The 24212-nt window shown below is 52.2% G+C and overlaps 1 protein-coding gene across 3 annotated transcripts; it reads right to left on the reverse strand.

The window, feature by feature from the left end:
* Positions 1-379: 379 nt before the first annotated feature.
* Positions 380-24098, reverse strand: CAD (carbamoyl-phosphate synthetase 2, aspartate transcarbamylase, and dihydroorotase). 3 transcript variants are annotated; one of them, XM_069495198.1, is made up of 45 exons: positions 23836-24098; positions 23453-23592; positions 21212-21341; positions 20203-20345; positions 19881-20022; positions 19514-19685; positions 19151-19336; positions 18877-18989; positions 18400-18545; positions 17996-18127; positions 17620-17853; positions 17273-17494; positions 16865-17053; positions 16500-16624; positions 16188-16318; positions 12822-12934; positions 12119-12363; positions 11649-11895; positions 11225-11323; positions 10830-11054; positions 10558-10740; positions 10147-10365; positions 9696-9863; positions 8656-8838; positions 8440-8544; positions 7371-7610; positions 7041-7122; positions 6566-6732; positions 6235-6399; positions 5971-6102; positions 5560-5761; positions 4946-5136; positions 4706-4846; positions 4336-4461; positions 3800-3896; positions 3550-3600; positions 3211-3255; positions 2935-3104; positions 2749-2823; positions 2020-2232; positions 1701-1826; positions 1349-1504; positions 1151-1252; positions 848-942; positions 380-737 (listed from the first exon to the last, which is right to left on the reverse strand). In XM_069495198.1, exons 1-45 carry the CDS (start codon positions 23915-23917, stop codon positions 635-637), a joined length of 6753 nt encoding a protein of 2250 aa, XP_069351299.1. In that variant the 5' UTR covers positions 23918-24098; the 3' UTR covers positions 380-634. The 3 variants fall into 3 exon arrangements, with proteins under 3 accessions (XP_069351299.1, XP_069351300.1, XP_069351301.1); XM_069495199.1 differs by lacking the exon at positions 3550-3600; XM_069495200.1 differs by lacking the exons at positions 3550-3600; positions 16865-17053.
* Positions 24099-24212: the final 114 nt, after the last annotated feature.

The raw sequence follows: 24212 nt of genomic DNA on the forward strand, positions 1-24212 counted from the left end.
ACTCACTCTCTCAGTGTCTGGGAAGAAGGCAAAACTATTTGACAGGACTCTACGGGCAACTTAATTGAGGAAGGAGGGCTGGACACTAGCCCGAGTCCACAGGTGAGCTCTGGTGCCAGTGTACCACAGGACTCAGAGCACAAACAGAAGATGCTCCTGCCCGAAGTCCTAAAGGGCCACGACTCTGAAAACACAAGTCTAGCTGCTCAGCCCTCGCCAGAGCCAGAGCCCAGCCCAGTGAAGCTGCTCTTGGAATTTGGGAATCTGTTCCCGTTTTCTAAAAGAAAGCTCTGTTCTACTACACTCAGCATCCTATGCTAAAGGCACAGTATTCACAATATTCACAAGGAAGGAAGCAGGAACTGAGGCAGCTCAGCTGTTTATTAAGTCAGTAGAAAAGTGACTGTACAGATATAAGGTGCAACAATGAAGGTGGAGCAGACTGGGCCCCAGTATCTGAGGCTCCGTCCCAATGCTAGATGCATCGCTCCAGCCCAGGGCCTGAAGCATGGTCTGCGCATGTTAACCATCTGGACGCCCCAGAGTACCTACTACATGTGCTGCCCCCGTGGGGGGCACTGCGTTCCCTGCCCAGCAGCTGGGCCTGAGGAGACGAGGCTAAGGAAGCCAGGCCCTAGAAACGGCCCAGCACGGTGGCTAACAGAGCCATGCGGATGTACATGCCGTTCTCAGCCTGGCGGAAGTAGGCTGCTCGGGGGTCCGAGTCCACCTCCACGCTGCAAAAGAAGGAAAAGAGTTACCATGCAGCCCATGATGGCCTGTCCAGGCCCAAGTCCCCTCCCCAGGGCCAGCCCTGTGGCAGCCTCTGATTTTAATGCTGGGTCACCTTATCTCGTTGACACGGGGCATTGGATGCATCACCACCATCTTTTTCTTGGCCCGTGTCATGATGTGGGGAGTGAGGATGAACTGACCAAAGCACTGCAAGGCAGACAGGTGCTCATTAGCGCCTCGGCACAGGGGTGGCTACAGAGGACACAGTCTGGGCTCCACCAGGGGCCCCTCCACAACCACATGCAGCTATGGCAACTGAGGGGCCTGAGGCTTCACAGCTCTGCCCCAGCCCCGGTGCCCAGTCTTCCTGCCCTCTTGTTCCAGCCCCGGCTTCTTCCTCAAGCCTGGCACTCACAGCCTCATACTCCTGGGTAGAGCCAAATCGTTCCTTCTGGATTCGAGTCATGTAGAGCACATCGGTGTCGGGCAGTGCCTCCTCAATGCTCTCAAATTCCTCCTGGAGGGTGAGGCGGAGCCACAGTGAATGCAATGCTGGGCTCTGACAGCCCAACCCACATGCCCACAGCCTCTGGCTGGGCTGTGAGGGTCTCACCTGCTTGGTGCCACGGGAGGACACAAAGGACCGCACAGTGGATGGCATGCGTAGACTAGGAGGTGCCACGTAGCGCAGGCTGACACGGTACTGGGTGAGCAGGCAGGCCAGGGAATGCACTGTGCGTCCGTGCTTCAGGTCACCCACCATCGTGATCTAGGGAGAAACCCAGTCACCACAGGGACCCCAGACTGAGCGCCCTCCTTCCATGTCAAAGCTTTCAAAAGCCTGAGGAGCAGCAGGATCTAGGCCTCCCCGATGCAGCACACCCTGGACTGGAGAAACCACTTCCTAACTGCCTCCTCCTCCAGACCTTGCCCAGGCAGGGCTCCCACCCCGCCACCAGCCTCACCGTCATGCCATTGACAGTCCCCAGCTCCTCCCGGATGGTGAAGATGTCCAGCAGGGCCTGGGTGGGATGCTCTCCAACCCCATCCCCGGCGTTGATCACCGGCCTCCGGCAGTGCTTGGCTGCCAGCTGACAAAACAGGCATAAGGAGGGAGAATCTTGTCTTCTGCAGCCCCTGCCCACCTCAGTCCCACCATCCTGGGGACCCCTCACTCATCGGCCCAACCTGAGACCTGCAGTCACAGAAACTGTGGACAGAAGGGACGTCACGTCCCCAAGTCCAGCCATACCAACCGCATCTCAGCACACAGGCTGGCCTCACCTCCACCGCTCCGGGCTGGGGGTGCCGAAGCACGACGACGTCCGCATAGCAGCTCATGGTCTGCACTGAGTCGGCCAGGGACTCGCCCTTCTGGACCGAGGAGGTGGCTTCCGAGAAGCTGAGCACAGCGCCCCCTAGCCGGGCCATGGCTGCTGCGAAGGAGCTGCTGGTCCGTGTGCTCACCTCGTAGAACATGGAGGCCATGACCTTCCCCTGGGGAGCAGGCAAGGTGGAAGGTGCGTGTGTGCATGTCCACCTTTGGGAGCACACAGGCCGGCGCCTACCTCCCCAGCTTACACTAGTGGGGCTCTGAGAGGACCCTTCTCTGCCCAAACCTCCGTGACCAGTCAGAGCCTTAACATTTTCCCCATTAGGGTCACTCTGAGCTAAAGGCTCTGCCTCCAGAAAGCTGTGGTTAAGTGTCTGAGCCACCCGTGAGAAGGAAACAGCCTGGCTCTCTCCCATGACCACAGCAGCACTGACCGGAGGGCCCCAAGAGTGGGCTGATGCCCAGGGCCTCCCAAGTCAGACAAATCCTGCTCTGAGGAGGGAAAAACCGGGTGGCGGTGGGGGAGATCTAGAGCAGCAGGGAAGGCCGAGCTCCTGACAGTAGGGGGTTGACTCACGTGAGGGGACCTGGCGCAGGGGAAGGAAGACCCACTCTGACCAACGCATAGCCCTGCCCTGCCATGGCCACAGGACCCTCAGGCCCCCGGCCCTGATCCTGACCTTGAGGATGTCGAGGCTCCGCTCCTTCTGTACCATCATCCGCAGTGTGTGCGCCACATTGAACAGGTGAGACATCTGAAAGACCTCAGGTCAGCTGGAAAGGCAGTGAGCGGCCCCCAGAGGTCCTAGCCCCAGCTTTCCAAATCCTCAAAGCTCTGGGTGTCCCATCCTCCCTGCCCCAGGCACCTGATCCTTGGTGAACTGCTGGACAGACAGGATATGTTGGCCCACTAATGAGTGCAGCAGGGGTGAGGTCTGGGGGTGCAGCAGGCCAGGGGCCCCCAGGTTCTGGGGTGACGCCTGTCTAGGTACTGGTGGTGGAGGGTAGCAGGTGCCATCAGGGGTTCCCATCAGCTCTGCAGTGAGGGACGGGGCAGGAAAGGCTGGTCAGAGGGTTTTTCCAACCCAGGCCAGATCACAGAGATCGCCAAGGTGAGTGGGTGTCAGGGCAGAGCCTCTTACCTGGCTCAGCTGCCTTCCGAGAGGACTTTTCTTTTGGCTCCTCGGCTGCAAACAGGGCAACAGGACATATGTAAGTTTGTGGCTGAGGTTTGGAGACAGATCCCATATGCCCCAGAAAGCTGGATCACAGTGTATGTGTTAAACCAATGCACACCACAGTAATGACAGCAGGTTAGGGGAGGGCAAGGATTGCAGCAGCTCTGGGGACAGACATGAGATTCCCCACAGGGGCTGTGTCGTGTGGGAGCAGTGGTGCCCACCCAGGGCTCTCCCAGTTGGCAAAGGGATCCTAGGCAAGAGGAAGAGACAGACTCACACCAACCAACAACCGGGATTTACCCCACGCTCTGCTGCCCTGTGGGATCCCAGCTTCCGGGCGGAGGAACATAGCTGCCCACAACAGAAAAGGGCCCGTGAGACACTGAGGCATGGCTACTCACGCTGGGGAGGCTTATTTAGGCAAAGGAGAGTACAACAGATCAGACTAGGATGGAGGATGGAGAGAGGGCAGGGTAAGTGGGTGAAGAGGTGCCAGGAGGAAGAGCACCCTGTCCCTACACATCTGAGCCACAGGAACCTCCCCTCTTACCTGGCAGACCCGGGTCGGAGGCTCGGTGGATTCGGGGTGGTAGGTGGAAGCGGCCATCAGGAAGCCCTGGGATGCCCCGGCGAGGCCTTTCAGGTGTCTGGAGTGACAACATTGGCTCAGCATTTTGAAAAGCAAGTGACGCAATGTCACTTCAAATTCAATCCCTCAGGAAAAGCCCAAATGTTCCTTGTCCACGTGGATTCGGCTTTTACATTAACTCCCCTCAGCTGCATCCTCCAGTCTGCTGTCACTAGGTGGCAGGCAAACTGGCCTCTTAAAGGTATGTGCTCGCCCAGTGACAGGGCCCCAGACATTACTCTGGTTGGATTAGTAACGGGCTTGTGTTCCCACAGGTAGCCTCTTAAATGCAGTTAAGTCTATTTTGCAGCACACAGACAGGTAGGTGGTGATTTCAGCTGTCAAGTATAGCACCTTCCACCCTCTGAACCACCAATGAAAATGTTCAGGCTTTTAGTCCTGCCCCTGGGAGCACCCCCAGGCCCTCCCAGCCCGCCACAGCCCTGCAGTGTGGGTACCGTGCTTATCTCACTGGTGGCAGGGGCCGGGGCTGGGGCTGGGGCCGGGGCCTGGGGCTGGGGCTGGGGCACAGCCCCCTGAGGCCACTTCCGTACATCCTGTCCATAGCCCGGGTGCACCAGAACCTGCAGACAGAAGGCACGGGCAAGGAGATGAGGGGGGAGAGAGCCACAACTGGGGTCCTAAAGGAGCAGATGCCAGCAAGAATCAGAAATGCCTCTGAGAGCTGTACCCCCGCCCCTGCCCCTGCCCTGGGTACAGAACAGCTGGAGCGGGGAGTGGCACCGTGTAGATGTGCTGGGCAGGGAAGAAAATGGAAGTGGTGTGGAAGAGGTCACTACTAACATCAGGCGGGGGCCACCCACATACCTGCCCGTCAATGTAGGCAACCTCCCCTCGCAGGACCACGCGGCGGATGGTGCCCTTCACCTTCTGCCCTTCGAAGGGTGTCCAGTGGGCCTTGGAGAAGGGCATGTGGCTGGGGATTGTCCACTCGTGCTCCAGATCCACCTGCCCAGAGCACCATGGGTTATGCCGGGGAAAGGACACGCCAGGGAACAGATCTAGGGCTGGGGAGTCCCCCACCCGCTCTGGGCCTCATCCCCACACCTCCACATAGGTGTCCTCCTGTGGGGGCAGGTGAAAGATGCGCCGAGGATTGTGGTGCAATCGCTGCAGCAGGTCGTCCAGACTGAGCCGGCCCTCGCTCACCGCGGTCAGCAGCAGTGGCAGCATGGTCTCTAGCCCTGGGAAGCCGGGGGGAGGCTTGGGTCCACACTTCTCCTCCAAGGTATGAGGGGCTGGGAGAAAGAGACATTACCCTTGGGACCAATCAGCCCCACATCTGGGAGGCCACACACCCTGGCACCATACTTCCAGCAACCTCCTTATGCTCACTACCAACCCCGATGCTCATTTTTTCTGGGAATTGGAAACTTGGGAAACAGGACTGCTGCCATCTTCTGGGCCAACACTTTTACCCACATATTCTCTCACTTACAATTTTACTCATCGCTTATTCATTCTTTCAATGAGTAATTATCAAGCATCTATCCTAGACTGGGCACTGTATTGCAGGCTGGGGTACTACACAGACCAAGACCCTGTCCTCTTGGAGCCCAGAGTCCTGGCTCAGCACCCATTTTCTTGCTGGGGCTGCCCCACAGCTTGAGCTGGGGCACAAACCCTGTCGGGCAGAGAAGGGGCATGCTGAGTCCTCTCACCGTGGTCAGAGGCAAAGCAGTCGATGACAGCCATGTTCTCCCACAGGGTTTCCACGTCCTGGCGGGAGCAGAGCTTGGGCCGGACCTCCCCCTTCCCGGGCCCCAGGCGCTCCAGGTCATCGTGGCTCAGGAACAGGTGGTGGGGTGCCACCTCACAGGTCACTGGCAGCCCCCGTGCCTTTGCGGCTTTAATCAGCAGGATCTAGGAGGAGAGTAGGGAGCTCCAGAAGAGGCCGTCCCGTCTGCCCTGCCCCACAAAGTCCCCTTGGCCAGCACCCCAGCCTGGAAAATGACGAGACCGACATGCAAGGGTCCTAGCTCGAAGCTCTCCTCCCGCCCCTAAGGACGGCCCTGACCTTTGGTGTTACTGGGAAAGCAATGGGGGCACTGGGACCACTGGTACACTCTCACCTCCTCCTTCCGCGCCACGTGGCATATGTGCACTGAGCGCTGGGTCAGCTGGGCCACCATGAGGATGGCGGCCACACTCTGACGCTCTGCGTGGGCCACGATGGGGAGGTGGGATGGCCACGTCTCGAAGTGCTGGGGGCAGAAACAACTGATAAGGGAGCGTGCAGAGCCTCTGACTGCCCGCGCCCCTCAGGCGCTGCCTTGAGTCCTCACTGCTGGCAGCCCACTCAGGTGGCAGCCTCCTGTCACATGCACACTCCCTACCTCCAACCACTGGGCCACACTGTCCAGCCGCAGCTCAGAGAAGGTCTCATTGAGGTAGAGCTTCAGCCCAGCTGCGGACCCGGCCACAGTTCCCAGGGTCCCTGCATTTTCAGACGAGGCCCCAAGGAATAAAGCGTAGTCACAGCGGGCACCGGCCTCTGCCAGCTGGAGAGGGTACATACAAGATAAGGCGTGTTGGCATCCATGTCCACACAGGCCAGCCTGGCACCAGTGGCCTGGGCCTATGGGAAGCGGCAGAGGGAAAAGGGCCCAGGGATGCAAGGGTGGGCCGCTGGGTCTCTGATCAGGAAGCGAGAGTGTAGCGGCTCACCTTCTGGGCCAGGGCCAGAGCAGGGGCGTCAATGATAGGGGGCCGGGTGTTGGGCATGGCACACACCATCGTGATGCCCCCAGCCAGGGCGGCAGCTGTGCCTGAGGCAAAGTCCTCTTTGTGTGTCCCACCTGGTTCCCGCAGGTGCACATGGACATCAATCAATCCTGGGAGAACGTGGGGGCAGCAAGATTAGAGGAAGATGCAGAAACACAAAGGATGTCAAAGAAGTGAGTTGTGGTAACAGGAAAATTAGCAGCAACGGATACAAGTGGGAGGTGGCAAGTTCCTCAGTCAAGGGCACTGTGGATTGAGGGCTAAAAGAACTCAGAGTGAGAAGGATTCTGGGGCCGTTGTAGCCTCTGCACCCCATGGCAGAGAGTGGGCCCCCCAGCCACCCTTCACCTCACCGAGGGTCTCTATGCCAGCTGCTACCAGTGTCCAGAAGCCAAGTTCTCCCAAAAGAGGCACTTACCAGGGAGTCGCACAAGCTTTTGGGAAGTCATACAATCAACGTGCACCTTCAAAGGAGGGGCTGGCCCGATCTGGCCTAGGGCCTGTGAGTGGAAAGCATGGTCAGCTTTGACTTAAGGGAAGGGAGATCCTGGGAGTTGTAGGTAGGGGTTGGGTTTTCTCATAAACCAGGCTCCGCACTCTCTATGCCCACCTTCTCTCCCCCTGCAGCCACAGAGCTTTATGAGCACGGCTGTTCCATACTGAGATTTCCTGACCCTGACGGTGGTCACTACTCCGTCTTCCGCCCATGATTGCCGGCTGTCTCCCCCCAGCACCCTGCCTCAGTTACCTCCACAAATAGTTTGGTGCACTTGATATCAATGATGAGGGGCACAGAGAAGTCAGCAGCCAGGCGCCGGGTTCGGTAGCCCTTGGTGACGAAGGAGGAGAGACGCCGGCCCCCAGCTCCACGCATGGACAGGTTAATCACTAGCTCGAAGTGGTTCTCAGCCAGCTGCTCCAGGATGCTTCGCTGCGGTGGGCACTCACCATCCACGGCCTCCTCAAAGTGCCAATCCACAGCTGTTACCTGCAGACCCAGAGCCAAGGTCAGGACCAGGCTGAGCCTGGCAGGGGTCAGGAAGGCCGGCCTGAAGGGAGGGGAGCTGGCCCAGGAGCCCATGGTGAGGAGACCAAGGACTGAAAGGGTGAGGACCAGGGGCACCCTCTGTTTGTTACTAGCAAAGCAAATTTCTTGACAGGAAAGATGTCTACACTATGTTAAATTAGACAAGTCACCAAGGACTCTGTGCAGTTTGAGCTCACACATGTACACACATGAAATTCTGTTTTTGGTTTTTTTTTTTGAGACAGAGTCTCACTCTGTTGCCCGGGGCTAGAGTGCCGTGGTGTCAGCCTTGCTCACAGCAACCTCAAACTCCTGGGCTCAAGCCATCCTCCTGCCTCAGCCTCCTGAGTAGCTGGGACTACAGGCATGTGCCACCATGCCTGGCTAATTTTTTCTGTATATATTTTTAGTTGTCCATATAATTTCTTTCTATTTTCAGTAGAGGCAGGGTCTTGCTTTTGCTCAGGCTGGTCTCGAACTCCTGAGCCCAAAGGACCCACCCGCCTCAGCCTCCCAGAGTGCTAGGATTATAGGCGTGAGCCACTGTGCCTGGCCCACACATGAAATTCTGGAAGGAAAAGTATCAGAATGTTAATAGTGGTAGAAAAATTATAAGGGGTTCTTTTTCTCAGCTTTTCTGCACTCTACTTGTTTTATGTGGCATATATGCTATTAGCATCACAAAAGTAGTAACAGTAGCAGGGAAACAAAGAGAGACAGACGTCTTTGGTGCCATGTTTTCACCGTCTTGGGGAAGGGCAGCAGCGGGGCGGCTGCTGGAGCCCCATACCTTGACGCCGTGCTCGGTGTAGAAGTCAGCTGTGCCCAGACTGGCGTAGAGGCTGTAGCCCAGGCTCTCCAGCAGCCGCACGGTTGGGAGCAGCTCACTTTTATTCTGGAACCAAGCAGAAGGATGATGAGGTTGTGTCTCCTGCCTTCTATCTCAAGATCATGCCTGACCCAGGGAGCCAAGGCCACCTGGGCAACCCTCCCTGGACTCCAGTACCTTATAGCTGCCAATGGTGAGCAGGATATTCTTCTTGGGGATCTTGAAGCCCGTGCTTAGCATGGCTTTGAGATAGGCCTCACAGCGACTCTCCCCAAAGCCGGCCACCTCCCCAGTGCTGGTCATTTCCACACCTAACACCACGTCTGCACCCGCCAAACGAGAGAAGGAGAACTGAGGCACCTGAGAGAGCAGGATGGAAGAGAGGGGGCCAAGGTGTGAGGGGACCACCGCCCCTCACCAGGGAGGCAGACATGAACAGCAGGGTCCCCTGCCCTCCAGCTGCTACTCTCGTGTGCCCCACTGCTTCCCAAACACACTCTGCGTCCTCCCTCGGCTTCTTAGGCTGTGCCCTGACTTATAAGCTCTGCAAATCAAAAATCCTAACCAGGCCGGGCGTGGTGGCTCACGCCTGTAATCCTAACACTTAGGGAATCTGAGGCAGGAGGATCACTTGAGGCCAGGAGTTTAAGACTGGCCTGGGCAAGATAGTGAGATCCTGTCTCTACAAAAAATTAAAAAAATTAGCTGGGCGTGGTGGCACATGTCTGTAAGCCTAGCTATTTGGGAGGCTGAGGCAGGAGGATCCCTTGAGCCAGGCATTTGAGTTTGCAGTGAGCAATGACGAAGCCACTGCACTCTAGCCCAGGCTACAGAGTAAAACTCAGTCTCCAAACAAAACAAAACAAAAACACCTAATCATGCTTCAATACTCAATCCAAATATCACTCCTTCTCTCAAGCCTTCCCAGGTCACCTCTTTTGAAAGTGGAATCTCTTGTACCTAAATTCTTGTAGTATTTTATTTATATCTTGAATATGTAGTGTCATCACAGACTGTTCTATGCCAAAGCTATTTTTGGATCCAACTTCTCTTGCCTCCCATAGAGTGTATGTGAGCTCCCAAGGAACAAAGACCATCTTGTCACCCTCATGGTTGGCAATGCCTTGCCTGGTACGTGCTGACGGACAACTGTGTGTGGTGAGTGGGCTCCACCTCACTCTTTCTCTGCTAACCCCAAGGGTTTCAATTCTTCTTACCTTTACCCCTACAACTCCAGATCCGGTCATGAGCCCCACAGGTTCCACCTCTTCCCCCATGATGACCCGTGTGGCCAAGGCTACCAGGTCCACAGCTAGTGTCTTGGAGACAAAGGGGAAGGAGCGAGAGACACGCACGTTGCATTCGATAACTTTCAGCTGGTCGTCCTGGGGCAGAGAAGGATTGGTCAGGCCTTCTGCAGGCTGGCCACCACTCACTGACCTTGACTCTTCCCCTCCTTCTTCAGTCCGTGTGTATCAGTCTGGACAGCGTTCAGGGTGACTGTCATAAACCCTGACAACACTGTGGGCTCTAGCTATGGCCCTTTCCCTCCAGCTTTCCTGCCTACTCAGATGAGGGCAGGATACAGCTCAGGGCTTTGTGGCACTGTGGCCGGCACAGAATGTGGAGGAGCCGTGGCCTTTTATTCTCCTCCTTCAGCCTTATTACCTTGGCAATGAGCTGTAGATTGAAGGGTCCCGTGACCTGTAGCTCCTGGCCCACGGCATGCACGATGGCTTTGATCCGCTCCAGGGTTTTGGGGGTGATGTCTTGCGGGGGGGTCACCAGCGTGGCATCACCTGAATGCACACCTGCATTCTCCACATGCTCAGAGATGGCGATGGCTGCCACCACACCATCACAGGCCACAGCATCCACATCAATCTCCTAGTGGGGGGGACACGGACATTGTGATATAGGGGAAGGGCCACTTTCTTCTCCCACTTGCTCTAGAATGTTCCCTTCCTTTAGCAGCCCTCACACAACCCACAGTGCCTACAGTGCCGCAGGACCAGAGAGCGGAGTCTCCTCCAGGGCTGGGAGAGTGCTCTCAGAGACTCTTTGTCTGCAGCCTCCCACCTTGGCCTCCTGGATGAACTTGGAGATGACCACGGGGTGCTCTTTGGAGACAGCTGCTGCACTGCTCAGGAAGCGCTCCAGGTCCCCATCGGTGTAGGCCACGTTCATAGCAGCACCACTCAGCACATAGGAGGGGCGCACCACACAGGGATACCCCACGGTCTGGCAGAACTGGCGAGCAGACTGTGGGAGACAGGGAGCTTAGCTGGGTTGTTCACATTTACTCTTGAACATCACTAAGCCTTCAGGTCTCCCACCAGGCTCCAGCCCACCTCTAGGTCACTGAGCTCCCTCCACTGAGGCTGGCTGATACCAATGGTGTCAAGGAGCCGAGAGAACTTGAAACGGTTCTCAGCTGAGTCAATGGCTTCAGGGGAGGTGCCCAGGACCCGGCACTGCTGCCGGTGCAAAGCCATGGCCATGTTGTTGGGCAGCTGCCCACCCATGGATAGGATCACGCCTTCCGGGTTCTCCAGCTCATAGATGTCCATCACCACCTACATAGTGCAGGGGGAGAAACAAGTGGTCGCAGCAAAACGGGTCAGAGATCTGCGCCATCTCGCTCATTACTCCCTCCCACCCCAAGTCCCAAAGAATCCAAGGTCAGCCAGCTGGTCCCGCTCAACCCTGGCCACCCAGGCTACCAGGCAGCCCTCGTCTCTCTTACCTCAAAGGAGATCTCATCAAAGTAGAGTCGATCACACATGTCATAGTCGGTGCTGACTGTCTCTGGGTTGTAGTTCACCATGATGGTCTTGTACCCCATCTGCGACAGGGAGGGAAACAGTATTTAGTAATCAGGTGGGAGGAAGATCATGGGGAAACTAAGCCAAAGCCCCTACTTCACAGAGTGCTAGCCCAGCCTCCTCCGAGACAGCTGTATAGGATGTCTCCCTGGGGAGGGAAGTAGGTACAAAGTGTCGGGAAGGAGATTCATGTGCGGTATGGGGCCTTAGAGATGCCCTAAGAGGCCCTCCCTCCCTGCCAACCAAAGCTCTATGAGAGAACTAAGGGGCAGCAACTAATAGTGAGTGGCAGGATGAGAGCACTCAGACAGCAGAGAAATTGGGATGAAGGAGGAACTCTCGAACCTTTCGGAGCTGCTGGATGCAGCCTACGGCACACCAATCAAACTCAACACTAGAGCCGATACGGTAGACGCCAGAGCCAAGGACCAGAACATGAGGCGTTCGAAAGGTGAGGTCATGGGTGGTGCCCCGATACGTCAGGTACAGGTAGTTTGTCTGGGCCGGCCACTCAGCTGCAACCGTGTCGATTTGTTTCACTGCTGGGCAGATCCCCAGTTCCTGACGCAGCTTGCGGACAGCCAGCTCTGTGCTAAAGGAGAATGGTCAAAAACATAGGCCCAGAGGGGGTAGAGTAGGGACTGAAGAGAGGAGTGAGATCACAAGGCAGGGATTAGAGAGGAAAATAACCCAGGGACAAAGGTCAGAAGCCTCCAAAGCTCCCCACACCCTCCCTGCCCCCAAGGACCCCCTACTGGTGCAAAGGTTCTCTGCCCCACATTTCTCAGCCCGAGACCCTCACCGCCATCTCTGACCTCAGAACCGCAAGGGCAATCTGCTTGTCTGAGAAGCCAAGGCACTTGGCCTGGTGCAGCAGGTCTGGCGGCAAAGGCTGTCCCCGGTGCTGTTCCAGCAGCTGGGCATGCGCTATGATGCGTTTCATTCGGTGCAGGAACCAGCGGTCGATGCGTGTGAGCTCATACAGGCGCTCCACTGAGTAACCAGCCCACAGAGCAGCTGCCACCACAAAGATCCGCTTATCTGTTGGAGTCTCCAACTCCTGATAGGGAGAGGGCAGACAGACAGATACAGAGGTACTGTGCTGAGGCAGGAGATGTCAGAATATGAAGCAAAAATATTCCCAACCTACTGCCAGCACCTCTAAAGCCTGAGAGCATGAGCAGCTGCCACTGTGCTAGGAAAGGTAAGCTGTACACCACAGTATGCATTCTGCAGTTGCAAAAACTTGGGATACAAATCCTGGCACAGGCTGTGTGACTTTGAGCAATTTCCATAACCTCTCTTTGGTCTCAGTTTCCTCATCTGTAAAAACAAGTCTAATGATACATCCTCAGTAATAATAAATGAGACAACATCTCAAAATTCTCAGCAAAGTGACAACACGGCAAATGTCCAATGGTGACTGCTCTAGTGTTACTGGTGACAAGCTCTTGGCCTGAGGGAAGAGAGAAGCAGGGTCTACTTTAGGTGTGTTGTCAGGGGAGGGGAGCTGCTTACCATATCGCTGACTGGCTTCACTGTGTGATCAAAGCCCACACAGTTCTCATCTACCATGCGCAGGGCCTTCTGGAAGGCCTCCTCAAATGAACGCCCAATGCCCATGACTTCACCTAGAGGAAGAGGATGGAAGGACTGAGGGCCTGGAGGTAGGAGGAGTGGGGAGGCCCATAATGCCTGTGGTTTATAGTCAAGACTCTGGAAAGTTCTCAAAGTTGGTCCCATGCTGGTGGGATTCACAGTGTTTCAGTATCAAGAAATCTTAATTCACATGAACATGGTGTACGTATAATTTCCATCCACTTTCCCCCTCATCATACACATCCTCCCACATTGCTGTGTGACCTCATAAGCACCAGCTTAATCCCTGCATGATTTACCATGATTTAACTGCCACCTTACTGAAGGACATTTAGCTTTTAAGCTGTTAAGTGAGGCTGTGATTATTTTCTGTCTTTTGGATCACCTTTTTTTTTTTTTTTTTGAGACAGTCTCACTCTGTTACCTGGGCTAGAGTGCCGTGGCATCAGCCTAGCTCACAGCAACCTCAAACTCCTGGGCTCAAGCAATCCTCCTGCCTCAGCCTCCCGAGCAGCTGGGACTACAGGCATGCACCACCATGCCCGGCTAATTTTTTCTGTATATATTTTTAGTTGTCCATATAATTTCTATTTTTTTAGTAGAGACGGGGTCTCGCTCTTGCTCAGGCTGGTCTCGAACTTCTGAGCTCAAACCCGCCTCGGCCTCCCAGAGTGCCAAGATTACAGGCGTGAGCCACTGCGCCCGGCCCTCTCCCCCCTTTTTTTAAGAGTCAGGGTCTTACTCTGTTGCCCAGGCTGGAGTGCAGTGGCTCGAGCTTTGCTTACCACAGTATCAAATTCCTGGGCTCAAGTGATCCTTCTTCCTCAGCCTCCCAAGTAGCTGGGACCACAGGCACGATCCACTATGCTTGGCTAATTTTTTAATTTTTTTGTATTGATGAGGTCTCACTATGTTGCCCAGGCTGGTCTCGAACTCCTGGCCTCAAGCAATCCTCCCACTTCAGCCTACATGAGTCACTGAGCCAGCTGGCTTATCTCCTTAGGACAAAATTCCAGAAGTGTAGGGGAGATAAGTAAAATAAACTTTATGGCCCTTGATAAGTACTAATTGCTTTATAGAAGTTTGTGCTTTATAATACAATGCGTAAGTTTAATCAACTTTCTAAGAAGTGGGCATAATCATCTTAGATAATTTTTATTAATAAGCAAAAACGATCTCATTTTAACTAGACTTCTATTTACTAATGGGAGGAAACTTTTTTTTTTCTAGGTTTAGCTTATTGATTTCCTCTTCTGTAAAGATTTGTTCATGTCCTCTGACCATTGACACTAGAGGCTTCAGGTATTTCTTATCAATTGTATTTTCCTATTTACAAACCTATTACAACATTTACATTTCTTTAAAATAATTTTAAAACACCAAGATGCTAAGAGTAGTGTTAAGCAAGTGGACTATGAGTGATTTTGTTCAAATCTTTTGTACTGTAGTTATATCATAAAATCTTTTACCTTGGGGTTTTCTAAAAAAGACAAACCCAAAATACTCATACATGTACGCCTAGAAAATTTTTGCAATAAGGGCCGGGCACAGTGGCTCACACCTGCAATCCAAGCACTTTGGGAGACTGAGGCACGAGGATTGCTTGAGGTCAGGAGTTTGAGACCAGCCTGAGCAAGAGTGACATCTAATCTCTACAAAAAATTAAAAAATTAGCCAGCCTAGCACTCCAGGAGGCTGAGGCATGAGGATCCCTTGAGCTAAGGAATTTGAGACTAGCCTGAGCAAGAGTGAGACACCGTCTCTACTAAAATTAGAAAAAATTAGCTGGGTGTGGTGGTGTATGCCTATAGTCCCAGCTACTTGGGAGGCTGAGGCAGGAGGATCGCTTGAGCCCAGCAGTTTGAGGTTGCAGTGAGCTGCGATGATGCCACTGCACTCTAGCCCAGGCAACAGAGAGACCCTATCTCACAAAAAAAAAAAAAAAGAAAAAGAAAGAAAATCTCTGCAATAATCTATATATAGCCAAATTAATCCATTTCTGTATGGCAAGATTACAAGTGATTATTTTCTTTGGTTAAACTGTCCTTTCTCACTTTCCAATGACGTGTGTATCTAGCTTGCATAATAAAAGTTACAAAACGTCACCAAAGATCACATTCCAAGAATACTTGAATAGACGTAAAACATTTAAATGCCTCATCTTGGAATCAGTCTTTGATTGTCCTATTTTCAATCCACTTCTTTTAGCCACAATTTAATTATGGCTTTATTCCCATGTTTATTCTAATTTTCATATAACAGAAATTCATCTCCAGAAGGAACAACTTGGCAGTCTTGTAGGATTTCTAAAAATTCTGAAATAATATTTGAGCTCAGACTTACTTGTTTAAAGGCTACTACTGCTCTACGTGGAAATTTAGAGCACAATGAAATGCCCTTATCCATTAAGCTGGTGGCACTTGGTACACATACTCTTGGTTTGGTTGAAATGTCTTAGAAAATAGTCTAAGGCAACTAAAGGGATACCACAAAAAAGCATATTAACTCAATTCCAACATGCTCTACTCTACCATTGCTTGGTGGGTTATTGTTACACCCATTCACTGTTCACTAATATAATTCCTTGTTATCGAAAAGGTCTCTGATGCCCTGCTCTCATCTTAACATCATGTTAAAAAATATTTCATTTAGTGATCAAGGCAGAAAGTGCCAGAGGAGGGGATATGCTAAGAATGGCTACCACTGTGCTTACCTGGATTTAGAAGGGTTCACAGGAAAACAGGCAGTAATTGTTTCCCTAAAACTTCAGTATTTAAATGAATACAGTGAAAAAATGTCACTGGCATTAACAATTTACTGATGAAGCCGTGGGCAAAATGCTGTGAGGATGAAATGCTGTGGGTGCAGTCCCCAGAACTGGTCTCACACAATAGGCAATGCAGTGGAACAGAGGAGAGGCAGCCAGGAACCAGGTCTAGCCGCAGTTGATGGCCCCCTCTCTGCTCATTTGTGGGCCCTCTGCCAAGCCACTTTCCTCCAGTGGGCACCTCAGTTTACTCATTTGTAAAACATGAATGAGATGAGACAGTCTGATTGCTGTACCCCGTCCCAGAGCTTCTACACTCGAATGTGGATTCCTGATGCCTAACCCACCCCTGATGATGATGCCTATCTTAGCTTGAAACGTCTCTAATAGCTCTTAGAGACCATGTTTCCAAGCAGCTGCTAGTATAGGAGCTGAAAGACTACACCAGGGAACTCTGACATTCGAGATTCTTGGTGCTGGTGGGACTGGGGGGTGGTAATCTGTGGCATGACTCTCACCAACGCTCTTCATGCAGCTACCAATCTTCGTGCTGACGCGCAGGAACTTGCTGAGGTCCCAGCGAGGAATCTTCACCACACAATAATCCAGACTGGGTTCAAATGCTGCTGTTCCCCCCGTCACAGAGTTCCTGGGAGCCAGGAGGTGGGGATGCCAGAAGGACAGAGAGGGAGGTATAAAGGGTGAGCTCCAGATAGCTCTGCCCATCCCCACAAGGCCAGGCCAACATCCTCTTCATATTCTCCGTTCCATGAGTATTTTCTTCAGCTCCCCACCCCCTCATCACTGTGATTTCTCCTCTACTCTCATACCTGAGCTCCGGCAAAGGGATGCCCAAAGCCAGCTTGGCTGCCACATAGGCCAGTGGGTAGCCTGTAGCCTTGCTAGCCAGGGCAGAGCTGCGAGAGAGCCTGGCATTCACTTCGATGATGTAATACTGCAAAGGGGAAGAATGAAGAAAAAGTCACCAGGTACCAGGCCTATCTAGAAAACCCTGTCTAGATCTCAGAAATGAGAGAAAATAAGCCCTCCCCAAGGACCAACCCTAGCAAAGATGATCCCAGCTTCTATTTCAGGACCCATAGGGCCAAAAGACCTTTTAACCTTGAGACCCAAAAATTATGGAAGGCAGAGGAAATCATAGCTAGAATATCAGCTCCAGGGCCTAGAGCCTCACCTGCTCTGACTCAGGGTTCAAGGCATACTGCACGTTGCACTCGCCAACAATTCCCAGATGCTGGGTCACCTTGATGGCTGTCTGCCGCAGTAGCTGGTACTCCCTGTCATTCAGCGTCTGGCTTGGAGCCACCACTATGGACTCACCAGTGTGGATGCCCAGTGGGTCTAAGTTCTCCATGTTACACACCTGTGAAGGGGGGGTGCCATGGAGGTCACTGCCAAGGGCAGTCAGGAGAGGCAGAAGGTCACATCCCAGGGTCCTGTTACCTCTGGGGCTGTACCTAACCTGGGTCTGAGGGACACACAGAATCCTCAAAGACCTCAGCCCTGAGCTCTGCTCTTCCAAAAGCTCATGCTGCCTGACATGACTCCCACCCGCCCTCCAACTCCCACCAATCACACTCACCGTGACACAGTTGCCATAGGAGTCTCTCACCACCTCATACTCAATCTCCTTCCATCCCTTCAGGGACTTGTCTACCAGCACTTGGCTGGTATGGGCAAAAGCTGGGGCCACAAGAGCAGAGAGCTCCTCTTTGTTGGAGGCAAAGCCGGAGCCCAGACCACCCAGGGCAAAGGCTGCACGCACCAGCACAGGGTACCCCAATCGCTCGGCGGCTGCCTGGGCCTACAAGGAGTAAAAGAGATGAACAAATAGGTCACCTCCTGCTGCCCAGAGGTTGCCTGGACCCAGAGAAAATAAGATACAAAGAAAATAACACTATTCTACCTTTACCCAACCACCTCTCGAACCTGTTCAAGAGAATTTGCCGCCTCGCTGGGGGCCACGTGCTCTCCGATCTCTGCCATCCTGGCAGCAAAGGCGCGCCGATCCTCAGTCAGCTCAATGGTCTCCACGGGTGTGCCCAGGACCCGGACCCCATATCGAGCTAACACCCCGGCCTTGGTTAGCTCCACACCACAGTTCAGAGCGGTCTGGCCCCCAAAAGTCAGTAATATACCATCTGGGCGTTCATTACGTATTACCTGAGGAAGGAGAAAGGAGTAACAGGCATTAAGACCTTAGGGGTAGAGAGGGCATCAAAGACGTTTGGAAACCCAGAGTGACCACTGAACCTCCCTGCCCGCCACAAGTCCCGTTCTCAGTCCAGCCTTGCCCCAGCCATACCTGGGTTACATAGTGAGGTGTTATGGGAAGGAAATAGACCTTGTCAGCCAGCCCCTGGGAGGTCTGCACTGTGGCAATATTGGGGTTGATCAGCAATGTCTGGATGTTTTCTTCCTTCAGGGCCTTAATTGCCTAAAAGGACAAGAATGGCACCTCAGCCTCTACCATGGAAGCAAGATCTCAGACAGTCTTACGCTGCCATTCTCCCCTTCTTAGCCCCCTGTACTCTTGGTCCCTAATAATTGACTCTACTCCTTACTCCCTCATCTTTCTGTACATTCCTCAGATCTCCTGGTTCATTTCCTCCCCACAATCAATGTTCACGCCTCAGCCCTTCTCCCTAACGCTTTCTCCATTCCTGAGGGTCACCCACACCCAGAACGGGGGAGATGGATGTGCCTTACCTGAGAGCCTGAGTAGTCAAACTCTCCAGCTTGGCCAATGGAGAGGCCCCCTGAGCCTAAGATCAGAACCTTTCTTGGTGGTGGAAGCCCAGAGCCTGGGGTGGGAATCCCAGGGGGACAGAGGCGCTCTATCAGTCGCTCACGAACTGTGAAGCAAAGAAGAAGGATACAATGTTAGAGCTGGGCGTGACTGAGAGATCATCTAGACAAACCCCCTCACTTTCAGAAGAGTCTAGAGCAAATCACGCATCTAATGAGTACCAAAGGGAGGACCAGAACCCAGGAGTCATGACACTGGAGTTCCTTTTCATAGGAGAAGCATAAACTATCTTGGCTTGGTCACCCCCACTCTCCCCACCCATCCTCTTAACTGTAACCTACGAAATATATATGAATGCCTGGGGCATATCCATCTTATACCCATCCTGGAGCCAACATGTTCTTAGGTCCACAACCCAGTCCTACTCAGGGGCTTACCTGTCTGGCCCCCTGGGTTTCCTGCTGTGGCCTCTTTCACAGTTTCCAGAAAGATATCAAAAAGCAGTTCCATATCTGAAGGGCCAGCTTGGTGCTCTGGGTGAAACTGGACACTGTTGAAGACATCAGACCACAAAACCTGCTGTCACTGGCCTGACACTGGCGGCCACAGAGGTGGGTAGTGGGATAGGACTCAGGTCTACTTTTTTATCTTCTAGGCCCACAGGGCTTCAAAGCTGCACAGACCCACAGTCACTGGGCCAGAATCGCTCACCTGAAGAAGGGCAGGCTGTTGTGTACGATGCCTTCATTGGAATGGTCATTGGCATTGGTGAAGAGAGGAACCCAGCCTGCTGGCAGTGATTCTGTTTCCACAGCAAACCCATGGTTCTGAGATGTCAGAAAGCAGCGCCCAGAGCCCACCAGCAAGCAGGGCTGGTTATGGCCTCGGTTCCCGTATCTGGAGATGGAAACGTGCTGAGTCACAGGGCCCTCTCACCCTCTCTTCGCCACTGCACTATTCTCACTAGCCCCACTTCTGTTTCCACACTAATAAATACCAACTTTCTTCCCATTCCCAAGACACCCACCCCTCAGGTCACAAGTGTGGGGCCCTTCTGCTCCCCAGGAGTCCCACCTCATCTTGTAAGTCTTGGCCCCAATGGCTAAGGCCAACAGCTGGTGTCCCAGGCAGATCCCGAAGACAGGTCGGGGATTAGGCTCAGATAAGACACGGCTCAGTGTGGACACAACATCGGGATAGGAGGCAGGGTCACCAGGGCCATTACTTAGGAAGAGACCCTCATACTCTGCAGTGGGCAGAAAAGATGATGTCAAAACCAGTATTTAAAATAGAAGAGACATACCTGCAGCCCTTCCCTGCCTAAGTCCTGATCTCTATCTTCTTCCCTGAAACTCATATTGACTTTTAGTAACTGGACCAAGGGACAGATCTCCCACCCAAGCTATTTGTCTGAGGTCCCGGACAGGCCCACACTACTCACCTTGGCTGTCTAATGCATGGTCCCAGGGTACCACAGTGACCTCGGCCCCACGCTGGCAGAGGCATCGGATCTGATTATACTTGAGGCCACAGTCCAAAGCAAGGATCCGAGGGGTACCCCCTGCATTGAATACCCTCGGAGTCTGAGGAATAGAGGAATAGAGGGCAACAGCTGGCAGCTGTGATCAGCGGATATAAGATATGCCCACAACAACCCCTACCTTTGGGGCCTCCTCTGATTCTCTCGAGTGTTCACCCCAGTTGTGGGAAGAATATAACTACTGTGCTACAGCTTGAAATACTCTCCCACTCTACCTCTGTACCTTAATGGAGACCTCTGGCACCAGGGGGCGGGCATTGGGGTCCAAGAATGGCAGGGATGAAGGCTCTGTCTCATTCTGGACCAGCTTCCCTAGCAGAGACCCTTGCTCCCGCAACTTCTTAGTTAGCTCCCGAGTGTCCACTCCTGTCAAAAACAGCACAGCTTCAGAGATCACACTCCCCCAACCCAGTCATCCGTGAAGTTACACTTCCAGAGAAGCACTTCTATTCCAGAGCCCTGAGTCACACACAGCTGTTCTAAGGGCATCAAAATGTAGGGCTATCCTGCCGGAAGTACACAACTGTGAAGCATTCTTGCCAAAAATATCAAAACTGAATCGAACCACAACTCTAGATCTATCCATTTACAGAAAATAATACCAAGGGGAAAAAGAACACGCCAAATAACACCACAGGAATGGAATCAAAATGTAGACTATCGGATATTCCTAAAGAAAAACGATCTGTTTTCGTCAAATAGGTTTGAAGTCCATAGATTATGTTTAAGAGGCATATCAACCAAAATATAACCCATGAACCTTTGCTTAGAGACAGGTTCAAATAAAAAACCAAAAATTTACATAATTAGGGAAATTTAAAACATTGCCTGAATTTTTAATATTAAGGAATTTTTAAAATGTATGATATTATTGTGGTCAGATTTTTAAAAAAGACACCTTCCTCTTAGATATTGAACTACTTGTAGATGAAATGACATGACATCTGAGATTTGCTCCAAAATAATTTAGGGGTGGTAGTGGTGGTGATGAAATAACATTAGCCCTGAGTTGATGATTATGCAAGCTGAGCATTCACCGTACTATTCACTCATTTGTATATTGAAAATTTTCCATCTGAGCAATAGCTAAGTTCTTTCCCCTAGCCCCAGACTCTAATCTAAACCTTCTATCACCTTAGATGTGGGTCCCAACAGACTACAGAAACCTTCTCGATCCTTTCGATCCAGGCATGTTGTGCTATGCCCAGCCACGCCTGTGCTTGCCACCATACCTTGCAGGCCAGGTATGCCATGTTGCTGCAGCCACTCGTGCAGTGTGAGAGTGGCACTCCAGTGGCTGGGTGTGGGGCAGCACTCTCCCACCACCAGTCCTGCCACGTGGATCCCCGAGGATTCAAACCACTGTAGATGGAAGGAGATCATGAGGAACTCGGGGCCAAGCATCTCTTTACAGCATTTTTCCCCCATCGTGTGGCCTTGGACCCTATATTCAGCCACACTGAATGACCTGTCATTCCTTCAACATACCAAGCATTTGGTGCTTTTGCATAGATAGTTCCCTTTCCAACAATGCTGTCCTCCAAATGAAACACTGAACACATGGGCCCAGGGTGCCTGGTTGATAACTGAAAATGACACCATCCAAACTGAGATCACAATTCCTCTTTTCTGTGAAGCCACCTCTGCTCACCCACTGCAGCTTAGAGCTCACCTAACACTTTATTTCCATCTCTTTATTGCCATTTATGTTGTATTATGAAATATGTGTTTGTCAGTCTGTCACAAAACTGTGAACTCCTCAAGAGCAAGGCACATGTTGTCAGCCAAGAGATATTCACTGAGTGGCTACTAGGTGCAGACATTATAACAGATGCTGGGGAAAGAGGAGTGAACAAGAAAAGATGAGGTCCCTGTCTTCATGATGTTAACTTATGATATAGGGAGCTAGAAAATTCACAAGATAACACTTAAATAAACAAGGTGTCAATTACAGAGTGTGATATAAACTGAGTGATAAAATATGTAGGTATGTAACACATTACTAGATAAAAACAAATAAAGGTTTGGGGCACAATACTAGGCATGACTAGATTCTCTCAAATTTCATTTGGGATTATCATTAAAAAAAGATAACATAAATTTATTACTCAATAGATAAGCATATAGTAACTGAATAGAAACAGGAAGTTTATGTGGGAGGGAGTGGTATGAATATATTTAAACAACATTCAGCTCACTGGCGAAAGGTTTAAGAAACATGCATGTTGAGATTGTCCTTGAGGAATCTCAAGGATAGTTTGGTAGAATCCTCCCTGGCCAGGTGGAATAATACACCGATGCTCAAGTTCATGTACAGCATATGTGCCACAACAGCAGCAGTGCTGAGTCATTGGCTCTAGGAGGCCTCACTCACCCTGGTCCCATCAGGGTCTCAATGTTACTTTTATAAACTCAATTTTGTCGAATGCCTAGAGTTGACAAAGCTGACGACTGACATATGTTAACGAGATTCACAGGACACTGCATTAGGAACTAGAATGCAGTGTATTTATAGGTTTATGATGAATTTAAAAATTCCTTTCCAGGAATAATAATAAATGTGTCCCTTATCCAGAGGTTCCTCTCCCCTGTGTTAGGGTGACTGGGAAGGCAAATTAAAAACTAAAGGCTCAGTATATCTGCAATCCAGACAAAAGCAGTATTAAGAAATACTGCATCTAGGCTATAGTGACTTCCACTATTACCTGAATTACTATATGTTTATTTTATTACTCGAACTCTCAGAGGGCAACTTAGTTCTCAAACTCCAGAGGCAAAAGAATAGGGGAAACCTCACTGCAGGGAGAAACTGAGTTTTCTTATCTAGAGGTAAGAACAGAGCTGAAAAGTAGAAAATCAGACAAGGCAATCTAAGTAGGTCTAGAAGATGATAATGCCATTGGTTTTGTAGGTAAACTGGTATTGTCACTGAGAAGTGTATGACCCTACAGTTTCCAGTCTCTTTCCTGCTAATTTACATAGTCCTAAAGCATTGCTCCCATCACATGACTCTTCTGCTAAAAAAACCTTCAATGGTTCCTAACCAAATTGAGCTCAAACTCTGGACTGGCTTCAAGTCCCTCCATGCCCGCTGTATCTAACTTGTTTGTGGGCTTTTTTTTTTTTTTTTAAATCATGATTTCTGCACTCCTAACAAATTGGACAACGTTGTTCCCTTAGACTTCTTACCACTTTCCTTAATGCATGCCTTCACTATATAGAAAATACTCTCAACTATGTCTAGAGCCTTGATACCCTAACAAAGGGGGTAGCTCTCTCCTCTGAGGCCTCCAACAAAGTGCCTCTCAAGGTACTTAACAACCCCTGCCTAACTAGTTATCTTAGTACTTATCACTAAAGTGGGTATCTTCGTACTCTCCAGGATGCCCAGCAGGGTGTCAACGTCTCCCACTTCCCTGCTAGTTAACAATTACTGATCTTAAGAATGTAGAGAAAGCACTGGGTGTGGCTACCTTGCTGAGACCAAACTCATCCGCTTCATCTGGCGGGATGCCATAGTTGCCGATCAGAGGATACGTGAGCACTAAGATCTGTGCTTTGTAAGAGGGGTCAGTGAGGGCCTCAGGGTAGCCGACCATGCCGGTTTGAAACACTGCAAGAGAGAGGCAGGACTGGGTTCAGGCAGGGCACCCTTTGGAACACTGCCCTGCGCGATGAGCATGCCCCCGTGGAGGCTGCCTTGGTCGTGAGGGATGAAAGGGGTCGGGCCATGGGCACCGAACGGGGCAGAGGGAGTGTGCAGGCGGGAAAATGGCGGGGTCTGGACGGAGAAGGCTGGGCGGAGAGGGGCAACAGAGAGTGGGATAAGGTCGGCAGCCTGCCCCGGCTTGCTTACCCACTTCCCCGGCAGTCGACACAGGGGCCCCAAAGGGCTGGCCCCGCAGGACCGACCCGTCCTCCAACACTAGGGCCGCCATGGGAACGGAGCTCAGAGGCGGGGGCGAATACGGAGAAGCGGGAAGCACTGCAAATTCCACTGGAACCACGTGAGGACGGCGCGCCGGAGTCGGTCCACGTGGCTAACTGCGCGGGGCGCTGAAGAGAAGGCAGGCGCGGCAGGCGAAGGAACCTCGGGCGCGCTCGGCGGCAGTGACTGCGGCGGCGCGGGAACCGGTGACGTGAGGGGCGGGGCCGCGCACGCAAGGGGCGGGGCCAGCGGGGCCGCGCGATGTGAGCCCGCGTGGTCTCCGCACCGCTACACCAGGGGAATCC

Source organism: Eulemur rufifrons, chromosome 19, assembly GCF_041146395.1.
Source record: "Eulemur rufifrons isolate Redbay chromosome 19, OSU_ERuf_1, whole genome shotgun sequence".
NCBI classification, from domain to species: Eukaryota; Metazoa; Chordata; class Mammalia; order Primates; family Lemuridae; genus Eulemur; species Eulemur rufifrons.